At 46.5% G+C, this 19,363-nt stretch overlaps 1 protein-coding gene across 5 annotated transcripts in view; it reads left to right on the forward strand.

The window, feature by feature from the left end:
* Window positions 1–19,363, forward strand: part of ZNF606 (zinc finger protein 606) — a 24,503-nt gene continuing 5,140 nt past the window's right edge. Inside the window, exons 1-9 of one of the 5 annotated variants that reach the window (XR_014305250.1) lie at window positions 1–482; window positions 628–954; window positions 1,451–1,603; window positions 2,563–2,619; window positions 3,139–3,221; window positions 13,251–13,377; window positions 13,824–13,919; window positions 14,067–14,105; window positions 14,293–14,435. Coding sequence is in view for 3 of the 5 variants with exons in the window: in XM_082709469.1 (XP_082565595.1) it covers window positions 1,573–1,603; window positions 2,563–2,619; window positions 3,139–3,221; window positions 13,251–13,377; window positions 13,824–13,919; window positions 14,067–14,101 (429 nt within the window). In the remaining 2 variants the exon portion in view is untranslated. The remainder of the gene's footprint in view (window positions 483–627; window positions 955–1,450; window positions 1,604–2,562; window positions 2,620–3,138; window positions 3,222–13,250; window positions 13,378–13,823; window positions 13,920–14,066; window positions 14,106–14,292; window positions 14,436–19,363) is intronic. The other 4 variants (XR_014305251.1, XM_082709469.1, XM_082709470.1 and 1 more) reach the window with 4 other exon arrangements.

A 19,363-nucleotide genomic window follows, 5' to 3' on the forward strand; every position in this document is an offset into this window, starting at 1 on the left:
ACGCCGGGGGAGCGGCCGCCATTGTCTGCCGCCGAGGTGAGGCGCTCGCCGAGGCGGTGGGTCTGTAGGCGCTGTAGCCACTGAGGGCTAGGAGGGTCGGGAGAACGAGCGGAAAGGCGCGGCGCCTGCCAGCTGGGCCGGCGCGGCGCGAGGGCGGGTTCCACGTCTGCCCTTTCCGCGCTGGCTTCGCGCCCCCGTTTCTCCTGGTTCTCCCGCCTCCGGGATCGCGGCCGCGCTCGGCCAACTGGCCGCGCCCGGGGGAGCCCTGCACGTCGGGCCTGGCGCCGGGGCTCAGTGGTCGGCCGGGCACGTCTTTGTCTCCCCGGCCGCGCGCGAGGGTCCCAGGTGCACCGCCTTGCCGAACCCTGGAGCGGAACAAAAGCCGGACGCCCCCAGCCGAGCGCCCCCGAGCTTGCTAAGTCGCTTGTCCAGAGCGGCGGGGACCGGCTCGCGGGGCGGGGAGGCCGGGAGCCGCGAACCAGGTAAGGCCTGCCGCTCCCTGTACGGGCTCCTGAGCATCCCGTCCGCCCCGGGTCTTGTAGAGGAAGATCAGGCGGGAGGTGGTGCAGCAGGTGACGAGGATGCCTCTGAGGCCGTTAGTGGGAACGAACACCTTTCTTTCCCCAGCGGGTGTTTTCTTGTCCTCGCGGGTTCGCCAGAGGCGCTGAAGGACAGCGACGAACGCGGGAGGGGAACAGGCCTCGCTTCCTTGACCCTTGCAGTGACGGCGGACTTCGTTAAGTTGCAAACCGCGGTGCAGAATAGTTTTGGAGCAGGTCCTGGTGTTCCTGGGGCCCAGTAGGCGCCCTGGTGCTTTAAGCGCGCTCCCAGGAATCCGCAGAGCTCTGCCAGTTTGCCCTGGAGGCCTCAGAGAGGTCTTGGGGCTTGCACAAAGACTTGGAACCTCCGGAGTTTGTGGTCTGGGCTCCAGGAAACACGACAGCCTTGGGCCTGGTATGTTTTGCAGGTTGATTTCTTGCTTCTCTTCCTCCTTTCCTTTTAGATAAAATTCGCATAACATAAAATTAACCATTCTAGACTACGATTCACTGGTTTTGTTGTGCATTTAGAGAATTGAAGTAAAAAAACTACCATCTAATCCCGGAACATTTTCATCACCTCCCAAAAGAAACCCCTGCACCCGTTAAGCTGTCCGTCCGCATTTCTCCCTACCCCAGCTCTAGGCAGCCACTAATTTTCGGGGCGGTGCAAGTAGATACAGTAATTTTTGTGAATCACCAAAAAGTTACCTCGAAGTTGTCATTGGCTGTCTCTTGGGAGCCATTGACAAATTTCCACCCTCTCATCCCGGATTGTGCTCTTTTTTCAGCTTAATCATCTCACTCTTCATTCTGTTGTTTTGACATGTAAATTCTGTTTTCTTACAATGCTTACAGAAGTCTGCTCTTCTGCCTATAAGCTGACTTTGTTCCCTCTGGATCTTTTCCAGAGAAAGGACCGCTTTTGTGGTTTCCATTTTGTCATTAGGTTGGTACGGCAGTTGTTCCGTCAGTTACCGGAGTCCCTAGCCCTGTGCATCTGGGCAGGTACCTGGTCCATTGATCCTGTGAGATGGCAGCCATAAACCCGTGGGCCTCCTGGGGTGAGTCCAAATTCTGTTTCTTCTGGGCCTTCCCAGCAGCAACCTGCTGCAGCCAGGGGTCAAAGCTGGGCAGGGGCCAAGTGTTTGGGGGGATTGCAGGGGGTCTCTTGGTCTTGGTATATAGAATTAGAACTGAGTGACGTTTAAAGAAAAACAGTTTGGTTGTTGGTGAGAAGGGAAACTTGTAAAACACCATGTAATTTTTGTATATTTTATAGTCCTAAGATGTCTCATTTTGTTCCAAGAGATTTTCTAGTGATTTGTAGGATTTCTTAGACAATCATACATTCAATCAGAATTTCTCTACCACTGACATATTTTAGCTTTATTTTTGTTTCTGGTTTTACAGCATTGGCATGTAATTTAAGAAAAGTGTTAAGGGGCGCCTGGGTTGCTCAGTAGGTTAAAGCCTCTGCTTTCGGCTCAGGTTGTGATCCCAGGGTCCTGGGATCGAGCCCAGGCATCGGGCTCTCTGCTTAGTGGGAGCCTGCTTCCTCCTCTTTCTCTCTGCCTACTTGTGATCTCTGTCTGTCAAATAAATAAATAAAATCTTTAAAAAAATCTGTTAAGTAGTGTGATGTCAGCGGTATACTATCTTTAAGTGAGGTTTCACTTATCTATCCATAAAGACGTCTAGGGAGTGCCTTACTAAGACTACTTTAAAAATTAGGTAATGTTAAACATTTTATTAGATACCTCTTTGGCCATTTAAGGGGTTCTGTTCTTAACTGTTCTGTGGCTACATCACAGCAGATTTTCTGATAATGACTTACCTATGAATTTCTGGTTTAAATCTAGCTTATTATGTTGGGTTTTGTCACATGCCCGTGGGCTGTGTTTATGGAACTTTGTTACACCCATTAGTGAGACAGACCTCCTTTTCCATTTTGTTGCCTTTAGTCACTAGGATTGTTGTCCGAGTGCCTTGTCTTTACTTGTCCTAACCTGATCTGGTGCAGGTGTCCTTACGGACCAGTCCTGGGGAATCGCAGCTGTTGATCCATGGGCCTCCTGGGGTGAGTCAAGACCCTGTGTCCCCATTGGCCATGTTGGCTTCTATGTCTTAGCTTCTCCCAGCACTCTCCTTCCTTGGCCAGGAATCAGAGTTGGGGGTTTAGAGCCGGGGTGGGAGAGGACGGACTCTGGTTCAGCTCTGTCTTTGTGCAGAGCTGGAACAGGAAAGGATCAGAACATGCCACTGGGAGATAAAGTGATGGTGACACTTCCAGGACAGGGTGCATGAGAATAAATGTGTGGCCATTTGTGGCTCAGGCCCAGAAGAAGTGAATGACATTGCTTCTCAGAGATAGTGCCTCAGCAAACAGGGACAGTGCAGGGTTCATGTTTAGGTACATTCCTTATCTTCTCTGAGCCCCATTTCCTTCATCTGTAAAATGAGGAGGTGAGTCTTCTCATTTGCCCGACTGGCTCTCCCTGAGCAACACCCCCGCCCCCACCCCCCCCAGGAGGAAGGCCTTGTGTGGGCATAGTTCTTGCAGAGAGAGTTGCCTCTGTGACTTTGTTTTCCTCCCCAGCTCTGTGTCCTCAGGACTGCCATGTGGAAGAGAATGCCAAGGAGGAGAGGAGGGCCACTGGGTTCCCGACAGCCCAAATCCAGGTGAAGTGGGGCTTCTGCTTTTTCCAGAAGGGCTGTGCTCTTCCGTAAGGTGTCCGGGTTGTCCCCTGCCATCCTAGTCTGTGTTCATCACTTTATAACAGCTAGAGTTTGGGCAGAGAAGGAATCGGCCAGAAGTTTATGGCTTTCTGAGCATTCAGGAAGAATTTAAACAGTTTTCTGTGACTGGGAGTCATATTATCAACCAGCCTATTCCCATTCCTGAGCCTCAGCTCTGCTATGTGTTGTTCTGGGGGTGGAGGGCTACCCCTTTGGCCGGCAGCCCCCCTTCCTCCTCCCACCTTTTCTCATGTGTTCAGTGCCTCATTCAGTTTGATGCTGTCCTGTGAGCTCTGTGCTTGCTGGGACGGGAACATGGACAAGCCATGGTCCTGAGGAATTCTCAGTTCCTTTTCCAAGATGGTTCACTTGGCTACTGAGACTCATGGCCTGCTGGTGCTGTACATGGGGTTTAGGACATGAGCCTGAGATGTGTAGGGAGGCGCCAAGCCTTGGCAAAGCTGAGCCCAACTAATGCCTTGGCAAGTGGGTGGGTTTGCATAGAGTCTCTGGAGTTCAGAGCAGCTGGAATCCTTCCATTGTGGGGAGAGAGGCTGCCCGGGAGACATGACACACTTGCACCAAGAGGTAAAAGGGCTTCATCAGCCTGGTAAGCAGGGGTCTGGCCTTGTATAGCACCACTGGTGTGTGGCAGGGGCGGGGGTATTGCATGACCAGCGTCTGGGTGAAAGCTGACCCCAATCAGAATTTAGGATGGAGAGGCTAGGATGAACCCTGCCGTGCCCTGAATGCCTACTTCAGAGCCAGGGTCATCCTGGTGGTAATAAAGAGCCTCATAAGTGTTGGGAGCAGGAGGTGCGAGTGTCTAAAATATGGCTGGAAGGGTGTCCCTGGCCAGAGTGTGGGGAGAAGGGGGCTGTGGGAAGCAGGCTTGCATTTCAGGTGTCATTGTGACCAGGGCCTAGGAGAAGACTTTAGAGGTGTAAGGGAGTGACAGCAGGGGAACTTTGTGACTGTAAGGGCATAAGGATGGCTCCTGAGAGAAACAGGACAGCAGAGTTGATATGGGAAAGGTGGCAGGAAATAAGATAGCAGAGTAGATAGTATTGGAAAGGTGACATCTCCCTTTTCTCTTGCCCAGTTTCTTCATTAGAGGCAGCATGTAACAAACAAAACTTTTTAATTTATTTATTTGAGAGAGAAACAGAGAGAGAGCAGGAGAGTGGAGAAGGTCAGAGGGAGAAGAAGACTCCCCATGGAGCTGGGAGCCTGGTGTGTGAGTGACTTTATCCCAGGACTCCGGTTCAAGACCTGAGCTGAAGGCAGTTGCTTAACCAGCTAAGCCACCCAGATGCCCTAAACAAAACTTTTTTTTTTTTTTTAAGATTTTATTTATTTATTTGACAGATCACAAGGAGGCAGAGAGGCAGGCAGAGAGAGGAGGAAGCAGGCTCCCTGCTGAGCAAGAGCCCGATATAGGGCTCGATCCCAGGACCCTGAGATTACGACCTGAGCCGAAGGCAGAGACTTAACCCACTGAGCCACCAGGCACCCAACAAAACTTTTTTTATAACAACTTTTTAAAAATACTATTCAAATACCATAGTCATACCCTTAGTTCTATGACTTTTCATATATTCACAGGATTGGATAACTATTACCAACCAATATCTACTTGTAGATCATTTTCATCACCCAAAAAGAAATCCTGTACCCATTAGTAGTCAATCCCTGTTCCCACTGCCCTCAACCCCTGGCACCTGCTAATTTACTTTCTTCATTTTTGTTTTCTGGACATTTCATGTAAAGGGAATCCTACAATATATGGCCTTTCATGTCTGGTTTCTGTTTTTAAGGATCATTTATGTTGTACATATCAACGCTTTATTTCTTTTTATGATTCAGAGGCAGCCATTTTTAACTTATGTTTTTTGGTTTCTTAGGGTTATCTCCATATTTCTAAAAGAGAGATTTTCATCCTGATTCATGAAATTCACATTTACCTTTTTGACTCCCTATTATGAAAGATGAAGAAAAATAATTTCATTATTATATTTAGGTTTTTTTTTTCTAAGTTAAAATAATGAATCAAGCAAATAGAAGATACTGAGATATAAACATATTAATAAAATTTCAACTTTATGCCTCCCCCCAAATTAAAAAAAAAATGTAATAGAATCTCCCACAGTTTCAAAGCTGATTGGCAGAGTACATCACAAGCACGCTGCTCCCATGGGGCAGCACTGCCATCCCAGGGAGGCAGCTAGGCCTGAAGCACGTGATGTGGAGTGGTGGTTCTGGCATCAGAACTTGGGTGACCGTGATGTTCACGGCCGCTATGATAATATGGTCCTGTTTAGATTCTGTAACAGAATCAGCAGTGGGGCTAGGCTGAAAGGTGGGCCCCGAATCAGTCCCTTGGGAACAGAGTTAGCAGTAATGAAATATTGTGAAGAAACCTTAATAACCACTGGGCTGCACTCTGCTGTTAATTTATGCGAGGGTTTCTGAGAATAATCATTAGAGTTAATGCTGAGAAAATAAAATGGAGAAGTGAAATGACAACACCCTCCAATGTCTGAAGAGTTGTGATTTCTGAGAACATGCTCCTGGCCCCTCCCCACACTTCAGATTCTTCCCTGTGGGAAACTCAAGACTTGAATCATGTGTGTTTTGTATTAAGCGAGGTCTTCAGGAACACTAACAAGAGCTCCATATCCCTCTATTGTTCCTCCAAATTAAATGCTGAAATAAAGCACTCACCTGGTGAAAACGTCAAATGCTGTCCTCCCTCATTATCTGAATAGTCCCTTTTGAGGAACATGTTGGTTAGTGAAATTTTCAACTAGTGGGAGCTCAGATCCCATTATTTGAAGAAGAGGGAAAATAATAATATCCCATTTAAAAAAACTCCAGCCAGCTTCCTCAAATATGGAAACTCCCAAACCCCTGTGTAACAGTCCACCAGTGCTTTCTGTGTCGTAAACATGCCCATGACAATAATCTAGTACTCCTCAGAGTTGTTTGCCTTCCCTGCAAAGAGCTGCACTAAGTATTAATGAAATTCTGAAGATGCCGAAGAACCCATCTGAATTTCCCCAGATTCCATGGTTTTACATAATGCAGGACCCGAGACCCATCTTAGCACCCTGTGCACCCTCCCTCAAGCCCTCCCGTGGTTTAGATGAACGACTGGTTAGCAGACTCCATAAAGTGCTGTGGAGAGCCCCGGTACGTGCTCAAACGTATGTGCCAGATACAGTGTGCAAACACGATTACAGGAAATTTGGGTGAGACGTTTTTGAGTCATCCTTGCAGATGGTTACTGTAAAGTGCAAGTTCAGGTAAGGGTTACCTGGGAGTGGAACAGCTCACTCCTAGCTGCTAGGGTCCCTCTTGTCCCCATAGCTGCTGAGACTGGGTCCTTGACTTCCCCCTTTCCCCTTCTTTCTGTTTCATGTCCAGTCTTGATTTTGCATTTCCTGTATCTTCAAGGCCTTCATGAGCTCTGGGCCCCAAATTTCAGCTGGGGGTGTTTTTTTCCTTCCTTTTTGGCAGTCCATGATCACTTCCACTTTTATAACATCTACAAATCTGGAAATACTTGGTCGAAACTTTTGTTTGGACAAATCCATAGTTATAGAAAAGTATGAAAAGTAATCCAACATGATCTCCATTACTCTGAATGAACAGCTAGATTCTCTTGCTGCACTTATGCAGGGTGACTGCTTTTGGTGTGTTCACACATAATTTTCATGCTCATAGGTAGATAATCTGTTCCTACAAATATCACATAGTAATATTCTTTTTCCTTTTTTCCTTAAGATACTTATTTATTTGGCAGAGTGAAAGAGATAGTGAAAGAAGGAATACAAGCTGGGGGAGTGGGAGAGGGAGACACAGGCTTCCTGACAAGCAGGGAAACTGACTTGGGGACTCTGGGATCGTGACCTGAGCTGAAGGCAGATGCTTAACGACTGAACCACCCAGGTGCCCCTAATATTCTAGGTTTTTTTGTTGTTTTTTTAAACATTTCACCTATTTAGGGGCACCTGGGGGGCTCAGTGGGTTAAAGCCTCTATCTTCGGCTCAGGTCATGATCCCAGGGTCCTGGGATCGAGCCCTGCATCGGGCTTTCTGCTCAGCAGGGAGCCTGCTTCCCCCTCTCTCCCTGCCTGCTTCCCTGTGATCTCCATCTGTCAAATAAATAAATAAAATTAAAAAAAATTTTTTTGGGACGCCTGGGTGGCTCAGTTGGTTAAGCGGCTGCCTTCAGCTCAGGTCATGATCCCAGCGTCCTGGGATCGAGTCCCGCATCGGGCTCCTTGCTCATCAGGAAGCCTGCTTCTCCCTCTGCCTCTGCCTGCCACTCTGTCTGCCTGTGCGCACTCTCTCTGACCAAAAAAAAAAAAAAAAAAAAAAAAATTTTTTCACCTATTTATTTGACAGAGTGGGGGAGCAGGCCCCCCACTGAGCAGAGAGCCTGATGCGGGGCTCGATCCAGGACCCTGGGATCATGACCTGAGCTGAAGGCAGAGGCCCAACCCACTGAGCCACCCAAGCGCCCCTATTTTGAAAGATTTTTTTAAGTCCTCTCTATCCAGTATGGGGCTCAAACTCAGAGCCCTGAGACCAGGAGTCTCCTGCACTATTGACTGAATCAGCCAGGCGCCCCATTCTTTTTTTAAGGCAATGCTTTTCCTACCTGCTTTTCTACGTCTTGATTTGCTTATTCAGGGCTACTTTGAAGGTCCATCCATGTGAGAGATTAAGTTCATTCCTTTCACCCTCTGTTCATCCTTTGACAGATGGGCTCAGAAGTTCCCCTGCCCCCACCAGTTTTGCTATTCCAGGAGAAGCAGTGTGAAAATTCTTGTCATTTCACTGGGTGCACACACATACCTCTAGAAGCAGAATGACGCTTAGTGTCAGGGTGTATGTGTTTTCAATACGACTAGTGCTGCCACGCGGCTCTTGGAAGGTACAAAGCCTCTTGTCACCGTTGCAAAAGAGTGCCTGTTTTCCCTGCATCTCTGTTGCCACTTTGCAGTGTCGGGTCTTTTAATTTTTGCTTATCTCAAGACTGAAAAGGTATAGTGTGTTCCTTCATGTTTTCTTGACTGCTGGTGAGATTATCTTTCCATGTCATCACTGACCGTCCATCTGCTTTCGTTCCTAGATGTGTGTGGTCTCTGACCTGATGATATGCGGACATTTTACATGCATTCTGGATCCTGAATCTTTGCCTTATGTGAATTTTCTTTTCCCAGTCTATAGCTTGTCTTAACTCTGTGGTGTCTTATCAGTCTAATGTTTTCCAGAATATTTTTATTAAACATTGTCTTTGCTTGTGGCTAGTATTTTTTGTGTGTGTCTTAAGAACTCTTTTTTTTTTTTTTTTAAAGATTTTATTTATTTGTTAGAGAGAGAGAGAGAGAGATACAGAGCGCAAGCACAGGCAGACAGAGTGGCAGGCTAGAGGCAGAGGGTTAGAAGCAGGCTCCCTGCCGAGCAAGGAGCCCGATGTGGGACTCAATCCCAGAACGCTGGGATCATGACCTGAGCCGAAGGCAGCCGCTTAACCAACTGAACCACCCAGGTGTCCCAAGAACTCTTGTATTTAAAAAAAATCTGTCCTGTTCCTTTGTACTTGTTCCGTTTCTGAGGCCTTCTATTAGGTGGTGGGCCTCCTGAAGCAAGGGCTGCGTCTTCGTGTTCAGGGAATTCTTGTTCCTTCAGAGCCTCTCTCGTATCATCCTGGCCTGTTCTATAACTGACATCTCCAGTTGGGGAAATGGAATTTCAGGTCATTGAAAGTTGGATGTAGCCGCTGCCTCTGTTCTGTTTTTGTTTTGGTCCCTGAGTTTGGTCTTTCCAACTGTCTGCACTTGTTCCTCGCATATCCAGGGCTCTGGTCTCTGTGTCTGGAAGGAAAGCGCGGTGAGGCCATCTTGGAGCACCCTGCTTTGTTGTGGCTGAACTATTCTGGTTCCCGATTAGCCTCCCTTTGTGTGTGTGTCTGTCTATCTGCTTCCTGACAGGTCTCACTCTAAGCTCCATGGACCTGGTTGGGCCTGGATTATCAAGCTGGTTGTGCTTCAGGTTTCCCGGGTGTGCATTGGCTCTCAGGCCACAAACCTCCTTACCCCATGTCCTGTGGAAGAGATTTCAGCTCTGGGGTTGCTGGTCACCTGAGCAGCCTTAGAACCTCCCACATTCTTGTGTGTGAGAAGGGTGTGGCCCGTGTTGCCCAAGTGCAAGTGCAGGGCGGCAGATGGGCATGTTGTCCACAAGGTGGAGTGGTCGGTCGGGAGGTGGGACACCAGGCCGAGCTCTCCTGGATACAGACCCCCATTTCTAGCCTCCCTTTCCCCCATCCTGCCTTCACCGTTATCATTTCAGCTCAGGGCCCGAAGCCTCACCTGGGAACCTCTTCCAGCGTAGCCCCTTCTGACCTGTGAGGCTGAGATCTGCTCCGTTCTTTCCTTAGTCTTTCCTCTGTTCTCTGTCGTGCAGCAGTGTGTGGAGCACTGCGTGCCAGTGGCCTCTACGGAGTAGTTCCCATTCTTAACAAAACTTTGGGAGATTTTCCAACTGTAAGGTGGAATCTGAACCTTATGTTATTCCTGTTACCATTGTAACAAATCACTGTAAACTTAGTGGTTTAGAAAAGTACAGATTACTCTCTTGTTCTAGAGCTCAGAAGTCTAAAATGGGTCTGTAGGCTTTTGGCAGTTGGCCAGCTCTGTCTTCCCACTGATACCTCTTTGGCATATATTATTATGTCTTTTCCCCTTCAGATGTCAATAAATGATAACGTTTTTCACAGACGAAAGCAGTGGCAGGGGAGCTCTGTAGAGCTGTGTTCCCTTTGGAAGCTCCAGGAGAATCTGTTTCCTTGCTTTTTCCAGCTTCTGGAGGTTGCCTGCATTTCTTGGCTCCTGGTCCCCACCTCCATCTTCCCTGTACATCACTCCCACCTCTGCTTCCAGTGTCTCATCTCCTGCTTTGGCTTGACCCTCCTCCCTTCTTCACTTGCAGGGACCTTTGTGATTACACTGAGCCCACCTGGTTGATCCAAGGTAAGTTCCCTAAATCATCATCCTTAACATAATCACATCTCTGCAAAGTCCCTTTGTCGTAGTAAGATAACACTCATAGGTTCTGGGATTTAGGATGTGAACATTTCTTGGTCGGCGGCATTATTACAGACACCCTGTTCGGTAACGACAACCATCAGCTTTCAGCTTTCTGCCTTTCTTTTCATCTGTCCTGACACTTTTCGGAAACTGGAATATCTTAAATTTTGGCTATTCTGTTATTTTGCTTATAGACACTTAACGTGTCTTTCTAAAAGGTACATAATTTTTAAGAAAATAATACCTTTCTCACTACCTTTACACACCCAATAAAATTAACAGTGATTCCTTACTATTAGCTAACACTCAGGCAGTGTTCAGTTTTCCCACTTGTTCCCTAAATACCTTTTATGGTTGGTTGATTCAAATGAGGATCCAAAAAAGGGGACCACACACGCTATGTGTGCGTCACATACTGAAGAAATTAGGTCCCTTGTCTTGTTGGTTTGCCTGATTTTGCTATCTTGATGCCATTGGGTGAGTTCCTCTTCCCTTTGTCTCCTGTAACTGATCACTGTACTGGAGGGCCGAGTACATTCGGGTCCCATATTTTGGGCACAAGTACATCAGTGGTGGTGCTGAGTCCTTCCTAACGTGTGGCACCGGGGGCATAGGATGTCTGGGATCTCATTTTCTGGTGATGTGACGTATCAGGCTAACAGTAGCTGCTCCCCACTAGTCTTCGTGTTATTCAGGCGTGTTCCTGGTCTGCCTTCCATGTGTGATTTAGCAGTCATTGATGATCACTGCTCATGTCCACTGTTTGGTTAAAGGTTGCGGAATCACTCCCTCATGATTTCAGTCCTTCAGTGTCTCTTAGATGTAGTTCATCTGTTCCTTTTTTAAATTTGTGCACAGGGATTCCACTGGGATCTTGGGAGTGGTGGTTCTCCTGGTGGTTGACCTGAGGCCCAGTTCACCAGCTCCATGGCTGCCAGGCTGTGGCCTTGAACCTTGTTAAGCATGGGTGAAGTGGAAGCCATCAAGTAGATGCTGCCCCCTAGGTAGGTGAGGCAGTCTGCGTGAGCACAGCAGGCGCATCTGGTTGGACAGCATGGCTCCCGGCCGCTGCCCAGGTGTGACTGCTCTGTGAAAGGACACAGCTTGTGGTTTCAGCTCCTTTAGGCTTTGTGCACTTCTCTGTCCAAATGTTACATTTAAGTTATTTGTGTTATGTAAAACATAGACACATCACCCATCAAGGAAACTAAGGCCTAGGCAGGTCTGTAGAAGAAAACCAAGGTATTGGCCTTGATGAGTCCAAGGTGAGGCATAGTTTCCCTAAGAGAGGTTGTGCCCAGCAGTTTTAAGTGTGTTTTGCTTTCAGGGAATCACTGCAGCAGAATCCATTCTGTGTTTTAAGCCAAACATTGTGTAAAGCAGTTGAGCCTGACAGTACAAGTTGTTGCACTGAGGACCCAGTCACGACAGCTGACTCTGATCAGAGATGAGCCCAGTTTGGGAGCCTTGGCTGGGGGTCGGGTTGGGGCACAGAAAGGAAAGTAGTGGGAAAGACAGGGACATAGCAGGCATGGGTAGCGGCTCACAGAGGACACTCAGAGTGGAAATTCACTGACCCAGAGGGAGACCAGAAAGCCAGTTTGCGGATGGAGGGGAGGACCTAGAAGCTGTCAGGGCCTATGGGGGATTCTAACCTGCCACCCATGATGCATGGCTCAGTCCCACCACCACAAGTGAGAGCATACTGCACTCCACCTGGGACTCCCTGAGATAACGGAGTGCTTAAGAGCACTGTGAGAGGGGTGCCCGGGTGGCTCAGTCTGTAAGCATCTGCCTTCAGCTCTGGTCGTGATCCCCAGGTCCTGGGATCGAGCACTGCATCGGGCTTCCCACTCAGTGGGGAGTCTGCTTCTCCCTGTCGCCCTTCTCCCTTCAACCTTCTCATGCTCCCTCACTTGGAGGTGTGCTTGCGCTCTCTCTCTCAAATAAATCAAATCTTAGAGCACTGTGAGAGATGTGTTCATTGCAAAAGTCAGACTTAGGTTATAATTCATCTTCCCCTCTAGTTTTCTAGTAAGAATTCCTGCTTCTTTTTTTCCCAAAGAGCTCAGTTGGAACATTTTAAAATTCAAGTGCTTTTTTTTTTTTTTTTAAAGATTTTATGTATTTGACAGCACAACCAGGGGGAGTGGCAAAGGAAGGGAGAGAAGCAGACTCCCCGCTGAGTGGGGAGACCGATGTGGGCCTCTATCCTAGACCCCTGGGATCATGACTGGAGTCCAAGGCAGAGGTTTAACCCACTGAGCCACCCAGGCCCCCCAGAACTCAAGTGCTTTGACAGCAACTGCAGCTGATTCTCTTTGGCCTGGGCTGCTTTGCTCAAACTTTTTTGCTCACTCCCAGCTCCAGTCCTTGGGACAGGAAGGATCTGGAAATGGAAACCTCCTGATAGTGGCCAGGAGGACAGCCTGTAAACATTTAGATCAGTCATCCTGGTCTGAAATCCACATGTTGGGCAGACTCCAGCCCAGTGCTTGTGGTCTGCTTTTGTCCTGGTCCTGCGCTTAAGTATCTTCATCTCCAGAGAGGAAGGTGGGCACTGCCCTGGTGCTAATCCCATCCTCACTAGCCAGTATTACTGGAATGGGGTAAGAGGCTTAGGAGAGACGTGCTCATCTTCACTGTAGTTAGTAGGGGCCTGCATAGCTAATTCCCCTGAGAGTACATCCCAAATACAGGGCCCTCGTGTGGCTCCCAATGGGACCTGGCCCACATCATTTACAGTACTGAACACATCCAGGACACTTCCTCTTTGTCCTGTCTCTTCCCCAGTACAGTCAGCTTCACTCCTCCCCAGAGAATGTGGGAGGGTGTGGCAGCTGGCTGAGCAGGAACATGTGTGCTCTTTTAGGAACCAGTGACCTTCAAGGATGTGGCTGTGGATTTCACCCAAGAGGAGTGGGGGCAGCTGGACTCTGTTCAGAGGACCCTGTACCGCGATGTGATGCTGGAGACCTATGGGCATCTGCTGTCTGTGGGTAAGGGAGAGCTGCCTGAGTAAATGAAGCAATTTCCATCACAGTACTTTCTGCTACTTAGTCTTTAAAAGCTCACAGGATGCAACTATGCTAATGAATATTAACTAGATTTATTATTATCATTTCACAAAGTATACAAATATTGAATCATGTATACCTGAAACTGAGATTACATATGTCATTTCTATCTCAATTAAAAAAAAAATAGCAATGGTTAACACCACCAACAACCAATAACGCTCTTTAGTAAATCTTAAAAAAAAAAAAAAGGCCTCATGGGCATCTCAGAGGGACTGAGATGATCTTGAGCCCTGATATTCAGGGACTAATTCCTTATGCATATAAAGCATAAAACGAGAGAGACTGCTTGCTTATTGTGCCCGAGTGAGACCTCGGAATTCTAGGCAAGGGCAGTTTACAAAGCTGTGTTTTCCCTCCATGCATAGGGAATCACATTGCCAAGCCGGAGGTCATCTCTCTGTTGGAGCAAGGAGAGGAGCCATGGTCCGTGGAACAGGCATATCCTCAAAGCACTTGTCCAGGTGAGGGCAGGCCCCGGCTGGAAGCAAGGAACTTTCCTCTGAGCCTTCCTTGTTTGAGAAATGGGCTGAGGCCACGAGGAGTTACCTTCCTCAGACAGTCATGATTCTCTCCAGAGAGCTTTATCCCATCTATTGACTTTTTTGCAGCTGTTGATACAGAGCAAAGATGGCCACCTTATTAACAAGGTAACAGTTTTAATGAGCTGCATTTTCTTTCCTTGCCTTCCACTCTCCTGGTACCTCTCATATTCTCTGCTGCCCCTTTCTCGATGATTTCTCATTCGCTTACCTGCCTTTTAATTTTTTATTTCCTTTATTGCCAAACTTGTAGCAAGGAGTCACAGACTCTTACTCTTTTTTTTTTTTTTTTAAGTTTTTATATAAGTAATGTATTCACGTGGCTCAGAAAACCCAGAGCTGCATCAAAGGAATAAGCTGAAAAGTTTCATTTACTTTTGCTGCTGTTATCTGCATTATTCTTCCCACACTCCCTACACACATAGGGCACACACAAAGGTAACCACTTTTTTCCTATAAATTTTTGAGCTATTTTCTTAGTGGTTGCCCTGGCAATTATAATTAACATCTGAATTTATAACTGTCTAGTCTGGATTGATAACATTAATTTTATAGTATCTAAAGATTCCTTCTGTATATCTCTATTCTCCCCCTTTTATGCTGTTATTGTCACAAATTACATGCATCGTATGTCCAACATAGACTTAAAATTATTGCTTTGCTTTTGTCTTTTAGATAAGATAGGGGGAAAAGTTACAAACAAAAAATGCATTTGTAATGTTATGTTACATTTACCTATGTAGTTACCTTTATTGGTGCCCTGTATTTTTTTTTTTTTTTTAAGAATTTATTTATTTAGGATGCCTGGGTGGCTCAGTGGGTTAAGCCGCTGCCTTCGGCTCAGGTCATGATCTCAGGGTCCTGGGATCGAGTCCCACATCGGGCTCTCTGCTCAGCAGGGATCCTGCTTCCTCCTCTCTCTCTGCCTGCCTCTCTGACTACTTGTGATCTCTCTCTGTCAAATAAATAAATAAAATCTTTAAAAATTAAAAAAAAAAAAGAATTTATTTATTTATTTGACAGAGAGAGACCCAGCAAGAGAGGGAACACAGCAGGTAGCTGCAGAGGGAAAGGGAGAAGCAGGCTTCCCGCTAAGCAGGGAACCCTGTGCGGGGCTTGATCCCAGGAACCTGGGATCATGACCTGAGCCGAAGACAGAGGCTTAACGACTGAGCCACGCCGGCACCCTGCGGTGCCCTGTATTTTGACTTAACTATCTAGTGTCCTTTCATTTCTACGTCAAGGACTCCCATTTCTTTTTTTTTTTTTTTTTTAAGATTTTATTTATTTATTTGACAGAGATCACAAGTAGGCAGAGAGGCAGGCAGAGAGAGAGGAGGAAGCAGGCTCCCTGCTGAGCAGAGAGCCCGATGTGGGACTCGATCCCAGGACCCTGAGATCATGACCTGAGCCGAAGGCAGCGGCTTAACCCACTGAGCCAACCAGGCGCCCAAGGACTCCCATTTCTTTTATGCCAGGTTGCTAGCAGCAGACTCTCTCAGGTGATGCTTATCGGGAGTGCTTTCTTTTCCTCTTCATTTTGGAAGGAAGGTTTTGCCAGATACAGAATTCTTAGTTGAGAGTATTTTTCTTTCTAGCCTCTGCAGTTTCTGAAGAGGAATGAACTGTTAATCATATGAAGATCCCTTGTATGTGACGATTTTCTTCTCTCTAGCTGCTTTCAGGATTCTGTCTTTGACCTGTAATAGTTTAATGGTTATAGGTCTTTGAGATTCCCAGGAATATATTAGAACTTTTCAAAGCACTGTGAACATCTTAACCTGCAGCTTTTTACAAATCTTCTTGGTATTGTGTATTGTTTGCTTCAGCTATTTCCCATCATCTCAGGCAGTAGTGACTTTTTAAATACATTGCCTGTAAATGTTTAACAAATACCAGCTTTCTAGAGTGTCCTAGCCCGTGACAGCCTTTCAGGGGAGGTCTCTGAGGGAACCACCAAATAGGTCAAATAATGACTGTTCTTTGGGAATGAGGCTTTGGGAAACGTCCAGCTTCATTCTGTTCCCTCTGGTACCAGAAATACGGATTATAATTTTCCAAGGCTGCTGCGGACCTGGGTAGCCACAGATGGGACAAGGGAAACTTACAGTGCCACAAAGCTCACGTTATGAAAATACAGCTGTTTTTCTTGAATAAACTCCTCCCTCAGCTGCTTCAAGAATTTCGTTAATTTATAGAATTCTGAGGAAATTGATTCTGACAGTTACATGTTGTGGTTGCTCTTAGGGAATGGTGAAATTTCAAAGGCCCTTATTTTGCCATTTTTACTGACATCTTACCCCAGATAATCAGTCTTAATTTGCTGTATTTTTCCAGTTTCTTTATACAGCTGCAAGCATATAGGGGTATGATTATTTTCACCTTTCTGAAAGTAGATGGTGATAGACTCTGTTCTGTTATCTTGCTATTTTCAGTTTAACGCTGTGCTGTAGCCTGCTCTTAGCCCTGAAGGTGGGTGTCCTCCCATCCATTCTAATGAACTGGGCTGATTTGGAGTCTCATCAGTTGCTTCCCTTGATATCTGAAACCTTCCATCAAGGGCTCATGAATTCTGGAAGCTTTCACTCTGCCACTTTTGCTGCTGACCATTCTGGGTTACCTTCCGGAGCCACTATCCTAAGCCTCCAACCTCACGCCTCTACATTCTTGTAAACCGTCTCAAATATCTCCTTAGTCTCGAGAAATCAGGAACCTCATCTCTTCCTTCTAGATGGTTTTCCCTTCTTCTTGATGCATATCCCTGGCACCAGCCTTCTGTGAGTCCCCTAAGCTAGAATTGAGAAGTCATCCTGACTTCCCACGCTTTCCTCTCCAAGAAGTAATATCTTTTCTACCTCTTAAAAGTTTCTGCCTCTGAAATTCAGCTTTATCATTCAGCTCCCACCAATTCTCAGGTTCCTTACAAAATTCCAGCTCAAGTTAATGAGTAAATTCTTATTATCAGTTACCTTAGGTGGTATCTTCCATTATGAAGTCTCTGTTGGTAAATCTGTAGTGATTAGAGTAGCCTTTTCAATAACTCTGACTAGATTTCAAGACCTTCAGTTTTTTCTCTTATTTTTCTCATTTTCTGACTAGTTCATACCATGTAAGAGCAGTTGATCTATAGTCAGGTGAGGCTTGAAGACCGAGCTTATGTCATTTCTCTTGTGTGAAACCTTCCTGGGTTGCTTCTGTCAGTGCTGATCTCCTTTTCCAGCCTCACACCCACCCACCATGTACATCTCTACAGTGTCTCAGTGATACACTCTGTGTTTTGTCCATAACTGTTCAGAAGTCCTCTCCTCACATAAATTTTGACTTGCAGTTTAGACTCTACTTTGTTGTCTTGTCTCTGGTTCTGGATACTCAGGCCACAGGTATCGAATATAAAGTTGGACAAGAATTGTTCATTTGGTCAGCTACTAGTTCTTAAAGTTCCTTTTGGAAGGATTCAAAAGCTGTATGGTGATCACTACCTAACTTCTAGGAGCTAAGCTTGAAATTGGTAATAAATGCAAGTTTTCAAGCAGAGTAGAGCTCCTTTTGTAACAGACTTGGATGGTAAAACAAAGGAAATGGTTTGTAGGGAAGAGAGAAGAAAAACCAAGAGAAAGAGGATAAGGATGTAGGGCCTGTCAGGTGTCTATAGCTTTAGACCTGTGGTAGGGTGAATAATGACAAGCCCCCCCATCCTTACCCCCCAAAAGATATCCACATCCCCCCTTTTTTTTTTTTTAAGATTTTATTTATTTATTTGACAGACAGAAATAACAAGTAGGCAGAGAGGCAGGCAGAGAGAGGAAGGAAAGCAGGCTCCATGCTGAGCAGAGAGCCAGATGCGGGGCTCAATCCTGGGACCCTGGGCTCATGACCTCAGCCGAAGGCAGAGGCTTTAACCCACTGAGCCACCTAGGTGCCCCAAGATGTCCACATCTTAAATGTATGAATATGTACTTCACATGGCAAAGGGGCTTCCCAGATGTGAGAAACCCTTGTAGATGGAGGGATTATCTTGTGTTATCTGAGTGGGCCCATGGTAATCGTAAGATACTTATGAGAGTGGGGTAGGAGTGTCAGAGACACAGAAAGGAGATGTGATGACAGAAACAGGATTGAATGATAGGCTTTGAAGATGGAGGAAGGAGCTGTAAGCCAAAGAATGGAGGAAGCTTCTAAAAGCAGGAAAAGGCTGGGGCGCCTGGGTGGCTGAGTGGGTTGGGCCGCTGCCTTCGGCTCGGGTCGTGATCTCAGGGTCCTGGGATCGAGTCCCGCATCTGGCTCTCTGCTCAGCGGAGAGCCTGCTTCCCTCTCTCTCTCTCTCTGCCTGCCTCTCCATCTACTTGTGATTTCTCTCTGTCAAATAAATAAATAAATAAATAAAAGCAGGAAAAGGCAAAAAATAAAAAATAAAATATTTTAAAAGCAGGAAAAGGCAAGGATGTGGATTCTCCCCTAGAACTTCTAGAGGGAAGCTACCGTGATTTTAGCCCATTGAAAGCCATTTTGTACTTATGACTGCCAAAGCTATAAAGTAATAAGGTTGTATTATTTTAGGCTGCCACATGTGTGATAATTTGTTACAGCAACAACAGGAAATTACTACAGACCACTCACTTTTATTGGTGATACTTTCTCTTAACCCCACCCCCTCCTTCTGGGGAGGCAGGTGTCATAATGTGTCGGGGGAGTCAGGATATTAAAACACAGAAATGAATTAGGACACTTGAATCATTTAAACATTAGTTAAGGGGCACCTGGGTGGCTCAGTGGGTTAAGCCTCTGCCTTCCGCTCAGGTCATGGTCTCAGAGTCCTGGGATCGAGCCCCACATCGGGCTCTCTGCTCAGCAGGGAGCCTGCTTCCCCTTCTCTCTCTGCCTGCCTCTCTGCCTACTTATGATCTCTCTCTCTCTCTCTCTGAAATAAATAAAATAAATTAATAAAACCTTTAAAAAAATAAAAATAGACATTAGTTGAAGGTGTGGTTACTTACGTATTTTTTTTTTTTTTAAAGATTTTATTTATTTATTTGACAGAGAGAGATCACAAGTAGGCAGAGAGGCAGGCAGAGAGAGAGGAGGAAGCAGGCTCCCCGCTGAGCAGAGAGCCCGATGCGGGACTCGATCCCAGGACTCTGAGATCATGACCCGAGCCGAAGGCAGCGGCTTAACCTACTGAGCCACCCAGGTGCCCCACTTACGTATTTTTTAAGCAAGTTATTTCTTATTTTTTCACCTTACTAGTACTCACTTTGTCCTTTGTCAGGGACCCCCAGATCACCTTTAGGTTCAGTCATTCCCTAGAAGGACTCAGAGAACTCAAAAGTCATAATATTTAGAGTAATGGTTTATTATGGTGAAAGGAT

Source organism: Mustela nivalis (assembly GCF_964662115.1).
Source record: "Mustela nivalis genome assembly, chromosome: 18".
In the NCBI taxonomy this organism is placed as follows: Eukaryota; Metazoa; Chordata; class Mammalia; order Carnivora; family Mustelidae; genus Mustela; species Mustela nivalis.